This window comes from Lolium perenne, chromosome 1 (genome assembly GCF_019359855.2).
Source record: "Lolium perenne isolate Kyuss_39 chromosome 1, Kyuss_2.0, whole genome shotgun sequence".
In the NCBI taxonomy this organism is placed as follows: domain Eukaryota; kingdom Viridiplantae; phylum Streptophyta; class Magnoliopsida; order Poales; family Poaceae; genus Lolium; species Lolium perenne.
Window position 1 is genome coordinate 256,283,484 of NC_067244.2, and position 11,609 is coordinate 256,295,092.

At 51.0% G+C, this 11,609-nt stretch overlaps 1 protein-coding gene across 1 annotated transcript; it reads right to left on the reverse strand.

Annotated features, from left to right (window-relative positions):
- Positions 1 to 210: 210 nt before the first annotated feature.
- LOC127327729 (uncharacterized) lies at positions 211 to 2,993 on the reverse strand. Its single transcript, XM_051354526.2, has 4 exons — positions 2,728 to 2,993; positions 1,894 to 2,248; positions 1,356 to 1,483; positions 211 to 878 (listed from the first exon to the last, which is right to left on the reverse strand). The coding sequence occupies exons 1-4, from the start codon at positions 2,800 to 2,802 to the stop codon at positions 444 to 446; spliced, it is 993 nt and encodes a 330-aa protein (XP_051210486.1). The 5' UTR covers positions 2,803 to 2,993; the 3' UTR covers positions 211 to 443.
- Between the last annotated feature and the right edge of the window lie 8,616 nt (positions 2,994 to 11,609).

Genomic DNA, 11,609 nt, shown 5'->3' on the forward strand with positions numbered 1-11,609 from the left:
CAATTTAAACTGGATGGACCAGAAAAGGCCAACTTCGACAGATGAGACGGCAGATGCAGATACAAAAAAAAAAAAATCATAGATGGTCTAACAAATAAAAAAATCATAGATGGTCTAACAAAAGATCATAGCGCATTTAATTTATATTTTTGCACATCTTTATATTCTTGTGTACTTCTAAACCCCCTCAAAACTTTTTTTTCCAACAAGTCCAAAACTGTGCTACAGAACATTGCATTCATCATCCATTAACAACTTATACTAGCACGTACTACAAAGAACAACTTATACTACCACAGTATCATTCATATTTCTAGCGGTATCAGTGTGTTACATTCTCTCGTAGTCTACCAAGCACAAAATTCCTCTTCCAAAAGAAGAAAACAACTTAAGCATTGCTACTATCTAATCAATGATCCATTGATCTAATTATCCGTTGGTAGCTAATCTTTCCAGCCATCCTTGGTGGATTTCCTTGAAGCCAGACCTTTCGATGATAGGTTAGGCATCGAGTTTGACGGTGTCGATGGCGCCTCCTCGTCATCCCAGTCATCTCCCCAGTTGTCATCCCACTTGTCAGCATGATCAGCTTCTTTCTTCCCTCCGATGGAAACTGGCAGCTCTGGTGCATCGAGCTTCTGGTACGCTGGTGCACCATCTGGCTTACTCGACTTCCGGAGTTTGACGCATAATCCCACCAGTCCAAGGAGAACAAATGCAGGCACCAGCATGTAGGTTGAAGTTAGCCTCATTGGTATTGCACGACCCCTGTTTCTTGTGACTGCGGTGTCAAGATTGATTCTACAGGTTTCTTCTGCGACTTTGAGAACTATCGCCATGTCATTCATAGTGTCACTGACAGAAACACTCACCTGTGTCTGATTTCATTTATAGAATAACATAAGATCAGTACAAACTCAGGAGAAAACACTGAACAGAATGCCAAATGTCCAGATCTAAAGTTGATATGAGTAAGATGGCAGTGTTAACATTTTGCCAACCAAGATAGACAATGGTAACAAGCATTAGAAGAATACTACAAAAGTAGAGCTATGCATTTATGTAAATCGAGATACAGATAATATACTGCAATTAATGTGTGATATAAAACTCATGATCAAATTTTGTAACAACAGACAAATAAATCAAAATGTGCAGCCATGGTCGTGGGACAGTGCAATAAGACAATCATAAGCTTGCTGGACAAACTTCCACGGCTAACAGGAAAAGAAAAGGCATTTTATTCTAAAATACTCTGTGCAAAAGAAAAATACTGGGACAGTCCACATGGAAAATTTTAAGCCATAAAAACCATCCACATATTCGAAGATAAATCATGGTGCACATTGTTATACCTCATTATGACCGTTCGCTTCAACATGAACTGTATATTCAGCTATGGTGACGTAATCTGGAGCCGTTATGCTAACATCAAGCGGGTGTACGCCTTTGTTGTCCATCAAGAGGGATAGAGCTGATGAATCTAGTTTCAAGTTCAACTGTAACAAGTTACTTATATGTAAAATGTGGAAAGGGCTTGAATGAACTAAGATGAGAACATGGCTTTCAGACAGCTCACAATGAAGAAACGTTTGCGATTTCAGAACAAATAATAGGAAAGTGTTCTTGAGGTAAAGTTAAATTCTTAAGTTCTACAGGGACCCAATCTGCCCAACAGTTCTATCTTCCAAGGTGATTTAGTAAGTATAACTGTCAACCTTTGTTTATTGATTGCTAATTAATGATAATAGTTTAACCACCATAAGACGATGGCAAACCTTCAACGACAAAAACAATTTTTGATCTACAGGTATATATATGCATGATAGAAGCAAGCATATAACATCAAAGCACTACTCAACAGGAGAGGATAAAGAGATTCTAGAAAATCACCTCCGGAAACTTTCAAGCAGGCGATGAACTTGTGCTTTCCAATGAGACATCTATGGGACGGATCGCACCCGCTGACAAGAGGATCCTGCGAAAAGTCCGTCGAGGATGCTGTTGCTGTTGTATTCTCATCTCTGTCGCTGGGCTTCTGTACCGGATCATCGCTTCCTGCGCTAGCCCCTTCTACGGAAGTATCCGTGTTATTGTTGCCAGCAACGGCGCTATCGAGTCCGCCCTCCTCGTGCGCTTTGCGCTCTGCGTCAGGATTTGTCTCACCATTCTGCCCTGTTTTGCCAAGACCTGGATCCTCTACAGCGCTACCGTTGTTTCCTCCTGCTGGTAGGATATCAGTGATATCCTGGATTCCAAAGGAAGCAAGGTGTCAGAGAAATAAACATCGCCGCTGGTTTCGTGACTGCTGACTTTAACTACTCCTATTTGAAAGTAAGTTAGTAGAAAAGGCAAGTGCTTCAGTGCATCACTAGTGTGGTGCTTTAATTGTCTGGAATTAATTTTGCATGTAAGTGCTTGGCGAAATTTAATTCAGTGCAGATTTGCTCATTGACACAATTTGATCTAGTATTGCGTACTGAGGCAGAACTATATCATCAGAGGTAACACAACGTTGATACCTCACACCCCGAACATATATGCCTGGATATATAGGCAACTTCTAAATCGAGGTCTGTGCGTTCTCTCCTTCACAGAAACAGAGCCTCCAGGTGAGCAGATCGTGCGTAGTCAGAGAAAACACCGCAGCACGCGATCCAGGGGATGCGACGCTCCTCCGAGCGGCTAACTAAGAGGTTGAAGTAAGGCGAGAGAGGGAACCCTGACCTCTGCTGCTACTACGACGGCGGCGACCGAGAAGGCGAGGAGGAGGAGGAGGAGGAGCGCCGCTGCCCGCCGCATCTCCGCGGGGTGCTCGCCCCGGCGGCCGAATGGCGCCGGAGTGGGACCGCGCGTCGCCGGCCGGAGATCTGGAGGCGAGGCGAGGCGCCTCGGTGTGGGCGAGGAGGATCCCCGGGGAGGAGGACCCGAGGGGAAGTAGACGGCAACTCGAGGAGGCGAGGGAATATAATACTACTCGGAATTAAAGAAACAGGCTTAAAGATAAGAAAATGATGAAGGCGGCCGGCAGGCAGGTAGCGTTGGCATGTGGCACGCTGGCACGCTGCGCTTTTAACAGCGTGTCCAGCCGCGTCTCCTAAAACGATCCCCTAACAATGCTGGATTTATCGTTTAGAGACGTGTTTCTTTCGTGTCGTGTTTGAAAACGTCTCTTCTAAAACTATAAAATATTGTATTTTTATTTTAATAGATAGAAAAAATGTGTAGGTAACGGCGTACTAATATTAAAGCGGTGCAACATAAACAAATTACATATAAAAAATTCGAAAAAAATATAAACAAATTATATATAAAAATTTAAACTACTTCTTCTTTGATGGCCCCGTCTCGTCGTCCTCATGGTGGCGCTTCCTACTCGTCACCTCTTCCAAAAAGGCGGTGTCATTCGACGTGTCGGAGGAACTTGTGTCCTCCTCGTCGTCGACGGTGCTCGCCGGCTGCGCCTTCGCCCGGGCCGCCGCCGCCTCCCAGCCTCTTCCTCCTCCTCCTCCTCCTCCTCCTCCTCGGCCTCCCATTCCTCATCACTGTCCGGCGGCAGGAAATCATCGCTGCTAGGTGTCGCAACTTTGTCCCACCAATGGTGTCATCCCGGTGACATAGGTATGCCGAATAGGCATGTCAAATAAGGTACCCGAGTTATCTGAAGAGGACAAGAAGCCCATGGACCCGAAGATTGACAAGCCCAGAAGCCCAGAGAATCTCGGATAAGGAAAGTAGAGTTGTAATAGGAATATGATAGCAATATAGGAAAGGTCCAATACGCCTCTCGCAGTTTGTAACTTATATGGCACGAAAAGCCTCGGCTCCACCTCCTATATAAAGGGGTGCTGAGGGAAAAACAAAGGATCGAATCTATTGTCAACGGAACCGCCGCAACCTTTAGTCGGGCACCATTGTCGGCTGAAACCTTCGAGATTTGCTTGCCCTCTACTTCTTACGAAACCCTAAGTCTACAATCTGTAGGCATTGACAAGTTAATCTCTCGTAAATATGCGCCGACTGTTGTGGGTATACTTCAAGGGTGTACCATCGACAGTGCCTAGATCCGGCAAGCCTGGGTGGCCCACAGATGGTGATGAGGCATGTGGCCCATCGGGCGACCCAGTTGCTGTTGATCCTGACGGAAGATGTCCGGCCCAGGAGCAGGGAGCCGGATCCGACCGACCTTGTGGAAGAACCCGGATCCATGGAGGCCCAGTAAGGACCCGGATCCGGGTGACATAGATGGAAGGGTGGATCCTTGACGTACACGGCAAGACATTGTACCGTAGTTAGGCAAACCTGTAATCCGGCTAGGACTCTCCATGTAAACCCTAGATCCGTGCGCCTTTATAAGCCGGATCCCGGGAGCCCTAGAGGCACAACCACAACTCATTGTAACAACGCGAAAGCGCCCAGATAATTCCAGACAAGCAGCAGTAGGCCCTGTCGTCGTGCAGGTGTTCCGAAGCTGGGTAAATCGCGTACCACCGTCCCGTGTGCACTCCGCCCTATGGCCCCTACTTCTTCTCCCCCTCGTGAGGATCCCTCCTCCGAGGTACCGTCGAATAGGCAACGACAGTTGGCGCCCACCGTGGGGCCAGCGGCGTCTGGAGGCCGGAACCGGGAGGGTTCCGCCATGGGAAGCTACGACGACACGATCGCGGTGGGGCGTGTTCTTTACGCCGGGAATCTTCCGATCGTCCCTCCGGATGAGTGCTGGATTCCGGCTAAGACTAACCCCGTCAAGCTCTCCATCGTCCCAGTTGGCGGCATACACATCTTCATCGGGGAAACCGCCGATTCCGACGGAAACCCACTGGTAAGTAACGCTGACGCGACCGCCGCTGAGCAGGACGCAGTCGCGAAGATCCGATCTGAGTCGCAGGAACTTCCTAAGGAAGATTCCGCCTTAGATCTGAAAAAATTAAAACCCACCCAATCCGCCCCGAGCAGAAATAACGGTGGAAGACCGGTGCAGATCCGCCCGGGTCTCCTGTGTTAGAAAAGCAAAGGTGTCACTTCGTACACTTCATAGCCCATACCGCAGAGCCTCCCTCAAGAAGTCGGAGCTGGTCCCGTGCGGTTGAGGCGCCGGAAAACGCTGCTCCGGATCGGCGGAGGCTGTCGGAGAAAGCGGAGCCCCGGTGGAAGAGTCGATTCTGGGAATCTAAGCCCAATTTCCGGAGATACCCAATCCATGGACACTCGAAGAGTTCGACCGCAGGGTGAAGGAATATGGATACGGTGATCGATCCGAAGTTGATTCCGCCTCACCAAAGGTGTACTCGCGACCGTGGCGGCGCTGGGAGAACACGGATCAGCAGGGGCAGCCACCCAATCCGACCCTCAGCCATCCCATCAGGGATCTCCAATGTCGCGGGAGCGACCCCGTAAGGATTCTTCCTTGGAGGACCTCCTGTCGCCTGAAGAGATGGTTGCACAAGCAGGCATGGATGCGGTTTATCGCTCGGATATTCTTAACAAACCCATCACTCCCGAAGACATAGAAGCATTAGAAGCTAAGAGACTGGAGCTGCCGGCCACAGCCAAAAGTTTAAGGACACTGCAGCCGCCATGCTGGAGGAACGGAAGCACGCCGCAGTTTTTGTGGAAGACTTCATCCAGCGCGAGCAGGAGGTGGACGAAGGACTGGCAAAGGTCAAGGAACTCCGAAAGCATTGGGAGGACAAGATCGTTGAAGCTCATCATGAGGTCGAAAAGGTCCGGCGTGAGTTGATAGCTCCCCGCAGGATCACCTTCGCAACTCCAACGGAGCAGCAGCCGTTCGCCACCCCGAAGGACAATATGACGAAGGCTGCAGAGATCTTGAAGAAAAAGAACGAGGAGATCGATATCGACTACGTTCGCACGCTCGTCGCGTCAGCAATGATGCAGCAGAGCAAGGCAGACACTTCGCGCAAGTTGGAATCTAACCCGGAGCATTGCGTCTCCACTGCGCAGAAGGACGCCCACGATAATCGCCATCGAGATGACGAATCGCGAACCGGCTCTTCGGAACGCAGAAGGAAAGCCAGAGAGCACCCAAATCCAATCCCCGTCCCATCAAAGACGCCTCCGTCAGATCCAAGAAAGGGAAAGGATGCAATGTACTCTGGACAGGACAAGTACTGCGACCCCTCTCCTCCGCCAAATGGTTACCCGCATCCCCCTCGCCGCCGTAGTCCAGCCGGAAACATCAGGCCCCAGGGCCATGGTGGAATTATTATCCGCGACAACGTGCTGCCCTCAAGAAACAGAAACAGGGAGCGCACGCCAGAACCTCGCCGGAACCAGAACAACGATTGTGAGACCGAGCCTAGGAGGAGTCGGAATGAGGAACGCGACCCGGAGCCTCGCCGGAGCCGGAACGGCCAGGGCAGCCAACGCTATGATGAAGGCAGCCACAGGAGCCGGAGCCAGCACCGGGAAGGCCGCGGAGAATCTGAAGGCGGAAGCAAGAAGTCAGATCGACCCCCTCGCAGGTCTCCCTCACCACCACCTAGCGGTGGCGGCGGAGGTGGAGGCGGAGGCGGCGGCCGAAGATCTCGCTCTCGTTCACAGTCTCCTCGCCACGGTTCGCGCGACGCGCGGGAATGCCTCAACGAATACAGAACTGATTACATCGGTCCAAAATGCTTTGGCAGGATGATTCGAGAGGAACCAAAGCCAAGGATGAATCTCAAGCTACTCGGAAATCTGAAGAATTATGATGGCACGGAAAGGCCGGATACCTGGATTGAGGATTACTATAATGCTGTAACCTTCGCCGGAGAAACCCCTAACATCGCCTGCCGCATGCTTCAGTTGTACCTTGTAGGTCCAGCCCGGATCTGGCTCAGCGACCTCGAGAAGAACTCCATCTTTTGCTGGTTTGACCTGAAGACCGCTTTCGAGAAACACTTCAGGGGCACCTACAAGAGACCTGCCACAACAAGCGACCTGCAGGCATGTATCCAGAAGAAGGGTGAAACGTCCAGGAATTTCCTCACCTGATGGTTGGCATGCAGAAACGAGTGCGAGAACGTTGATAACCGCACAGCAATGCACGCCTTCATTGGTGGCTTGCAGCGAGGAGGACTGCTGCGGCACAAGCTGGCACAGCAATGCACGCCTTCATTGGTGGCTTGCAGCGAGGAGGACTGCTGCGGCACAAGCTGACCTGCTTGGTCAATGCAAACAAGCTGACTTTGGATGACATGATCACCATCGCCAGTGATCATACTGCCGCCGATGACGACGCTGGCGGAGATCTAGCAGCTACAGCAATCCCCCTGCACCAGCAAAAGAAGAACCGTGATAACGGCAGCAGCAGCGGCACCAAGCGGAAAAACCCTGATGACCAAAAGAATGGTGGATCCGACTTGATCGCCATGGCCTTTCAGCGCGGAGGCCAAGGTGGCGGAAGAGGACGCGGCCGTGGAGGCGGAGCCGGCAGGGGTTAGCAAAGACGGCATCGAGGTCACAAATGGCGGATCCCGCGCCCGCAAACCTACGAGGAGTACAGAGACATGCCTGCTCGGCCCACGGATCCGGTTACAGGGAAGTCCACTCACACCAACCGCAACTGCAAGTGGGTCAATGATCTGAAAAACGACCCGGAAGCAGGATACAAGCGAGCCCGGAAGCACCGCCCTCGCGGCAAAGGAGGCAAGGGCAAGAACAAAGACAAGGAGGAGGACAGTTCCGAGGCAATGGATGAGGATGATAACTCGCCGGATCCCAAGGCAGGGTCCGCAGGTAAATCCAACCCATTCGAGAAAAAGAGCGTGGGGGCTTACCACACTTTCCTCGGAACCCCAACAGTCCGCGCTACCAAGTCAGCTACCCGGATCCTGAACGCCACGATTCGCCGTGCCGCAGATGTCGTGTGGTCGGAAGTCCCTTGCACATTTGACAGGGAGGATCACCCTGTCATTGTGCCAAAAGAATGCTACGCCTTGGTTGTAAGTCCCCGCATAGACGGGTATGACTTCTCCAAGTGCCTCATGGATGGTGGAGCCAGCTTGAACATCATGTACCTGGAGACTCTAGAACGGATGAACCTCACCAAGGAACAACTCAAACACAGCACAACTGAGTTTCATGGCGTGGTTCCGGGTAAGAAGGCGAATTCCCTCGGCAGCATCACACTTCCCGTGGCCTTCGGCGATGTTCACAATTTCCGCGAAGAGAAGATCACGTTTGAAGTTGTGCCCTTCAAGAGCTCCTACCACGTCATCTTCGGCAGGCCCACCTACCACAAGTTCCACGCGAGAGCGTGCTACATTTACAACAAGCTCAAGATACCAGGTCCCAAAGGTATGATTACCGTATCCGGAGACTACAAGAAGGCTCATGAATGCGAGTTAGGCGAAGCCGCCTTCGCAGAGTCTGTGATATCTGGAGAGGAGCTGCAAGGCTACAGAGCCGCGGTGGATCCGACTGAGATGCAGACCACCAAGAAGCAGATCTACGAGCAAGACCTCCTTCAAGGCCGCGATAGAAACCAAGAAGCACGACCTCATCGTAGGTGACCCTTCCAAGCAGGTTTCGGTCGGAGCCAACATGGACCCCAAATAGAAAGACGCGCTCGTCGAGTTCCTCCGCGCTAACATGGATATCTTCGCATGGCAACCTTCTGACATGTCTGGAGTACCTAGGGAACTCGCCGAGCACTACCTCAACATAAATCCGGGGGCTAAACCGGTGAAGCAAGCTATGCGACGCTTTGGAGATAAGAAGCGCCGCGCCATAGGAATGGAACTAGCTAAGTTACTAGAGGCAGGTTTTGTAATAGAAGTTATCCACACTGATTGGGTCGCAAATCCCGTCCTTGTACCCAAAAAGAACACTGAAATACTAAGAATGTGCATCGATTACTCCGGCTTGAACAAGCATTGCCCGAAGGATCCGTTCCCCTTGCCGCGCATTGACCAAGTCATTGATTCGACGGCGGGGGCGGAACTTCTGTGTTTTCTTGATGCGTATTCCGGGTATCATCAGATCCGGATGAAGGAGTCTGACCAAAAGGCGACTTCGTTCATCACCCCCTTCGGCACTTACTGCTATGTCACCATGCCCTTTGGTTTGAAAAATGCAGGTGCCACCTATCAACGTACGATGCAGCGGTGCCTGAAGGACCAAATCGGCCGGAACGTGCACGCCTATGTCGACGACATCGCGGTCATGACCCGGAAAGGATCCGACTTGATCAGCGACCTCACAGAAACCTTCGACAATCTCCCCAGGTACAAGATGATGTTAAATCCGCTAAAGTGCATCTTTGGCGTGCCAGCCGGAAAACTCCTTGGTTTCATAGTCTCTCATAGAGGCATTGAGGTTAACCCGGAAAAAATCAAGGCAATACTGTGTATCAAACGGCCAACTTGTCTTAAAGATGTGCAACGACTAACTGGTTGCATCGCAGCAATCAATAGGTTTGTTAGTCGTCTTGGCGAGAAGGCGCTACCTTTGTACAAGCTGCTGAAGAAAACAGACAAATTCGTCTGGGACGACGCAGCCGACGCAGCTCTTCGGGGGTTGAAGGAAATACTCACCTCCCCACCTATCTTGGCAGCCCAAGAGTCGAGCCAATGCTCCTTTATGCGCGGCTACCAACAAAGTCATCAGTCTCGTCATCGTGGTGGAGCGAAAGGAAGAAGGTCATGAATATGACGTCCAAAGACCTGTCTATTACATTAGCGAGGTACTGACGGAGTCAAAGCAAAGATACCCTCACTTTCAGAAGCTAGCTTATGGAGTGTTCCTAGGCAGCCGGAAGCTGAGACATTACTTCCAAGAGCACCCAGTAACAGTTGTGAGCAAGGCTCCGCTGTCAACGATTCTCAACAACGCTGACGCAACAGGACGTACGGCTAAATGGGGCATCGAATTATCCGCCTTCGACATCGCTTACAAGCCTAGGACTGCGGTTAAATCCCAAGTCTTGGCAGATTTCATCGCAGATTGGACAGAAGCTCCGGATGCAAGTCTGGAGCCGGAACCAGAAACATGGGTCATGCACTTCGATGGATCCAAGCAGCATCAAGGCTCAGGAGCCAGAGTCACCCTGAAGTCCCCTACCGGAGAAGAACTGCAGTATGTTCTGCAGATCCACTTCGAAGCTACAAACAACATGGCGGAGTACGAGGCTCTACTACACGGTCTGCGCATCGCTAAGGAAATCGGGATCAAGCACATTATATGCTGTGGAGATTCCGACCTGGTGGCACAACAAGTAGCCGGAACCTGGAACGCCAGAAACTCCGTTATGGCGGCCTACAGAGACGAAGTTGACGAGATCGCCAAGTGCTTCCTCGGATATGAAGTCAAGTACGTCAGGAGAGACGATAACGCAGCGGTAGACATGCTATCCAAGCTCGGATCCGGCAGGAAGCAAATTCCGCCTGGTATTTTCCTGGAGCACCTACGGATACCCTCAGTTAAGGGCGCTAACCCGAAAAATCCAGAGGTGGCAGTATCTCCGGCAAAGGAAGTGATGGTTGTCATTCCGGCTTGGACCCAGCCTTTCCTGGATTATCTCATTGATCAGAAGGTGCCGGAGGACGAGGTCCTAGCACGACAGATCATCAGACGAGCAAGATCCTACACAATCGTTGATGGACAGCTATACAAACGAAGTGCAGCGGGAGTTTTCCTCAAATGCGTTTCCAGCCAAGATGTCATTGAAATACTCAGAGAGATCCACGCAGGGGATTGCGGGCATCATGCCGCTCCCAGGTCCCTCGTTGCCAAAGCTTTCCGGCTAGGATTTTACTGGCTCACAGCTAAAGAAGATGCTGACAAGTTGGTAAAAACCTGCCGAGGTTGTCAGTACTATGCTACTCAACCAAATGCTCCAGCCCAAGAGCTGAAGACCATACCTATCACCTGGCCGTTTGCGGTCTGGGGGCTCGATATGGTTGGTAAGTTAAAAAGATCATCTCCTGGCGGTTTTGAATACCTCCTGGTCGCTGTTGACAAGTTCAGCAAATGGATCGAGGCTAAGCCAGTGAGAAAAGCCGACGGTGCTACGGCACTAAAATTCGTCTGCAGCCTCGTGATGAGATTCGGCATCCCACACAGCATAATCACAGATAATGGCACAAACTTCGCACAGGGAGAATTGAAGGATTACTGTGAGACAGTAGGGATTAGGCTGGACCTTGCATCTGTGGCTCACCCACAATCCAATGGTCAAGTTGAAAGGGCTAACGGCCTAATATTATCAGGAATTAAGCCACGCCTTGAAGAACCGCTGCGACGAGCAGCTGGGGCTTGGGCTGACGAGTTGGAAGCTGTTTTGTGGAGTTTGCGAACTACCCCTAACAGGTCAACAGGGTTTATCCCATTTTTCCTGGTATACGGATCCGAAGCCGTGCTTCCCTCCGACATCATCCACGATTCACCGCGAGTTTCCGCCTTCAACGAAGAAACAGCTGACGAGGCCAGACAGCTATCTGTAGATCTAATCGAGGAAGCTCGGAATTTAGCTGACCAGCGCTCCGCCATCTACCAGCAGAAACTCCGACGTTATCACAGTCGTCGAGTCCGGAATCGTTCTTTCAGAGCAGGAGACCTAGTCCTCCGCCTTCAGCAGGTGAAAGACCATAAGCTGCAATCTCCTT

Bases quoted from the DNA above. Each gene is read 5' to 3' on its own strand.
- LOC127327729 (XM_051354526.2), bottom strand. From the start codon at position 2,802: ATGCGGCGGGCAGCGGCGCTCCTCCTCCTCCTCCTCCTCGCCTTCTCG. The intron at 2,249-2,727 runs GTCAGGGTTCCC...TTTGGAATCCAG, and splicing joins CCGTCGTAGTAGCAGCAGAG to GATATCACTGATATCCTACC. The intron at 879-1,355 runs GTATAACAATGT...AAATGAAATCAG, and splicing joins AAGCGAACGGTCATAATGAG to ACACAGGTGAGTGTTTCTGT.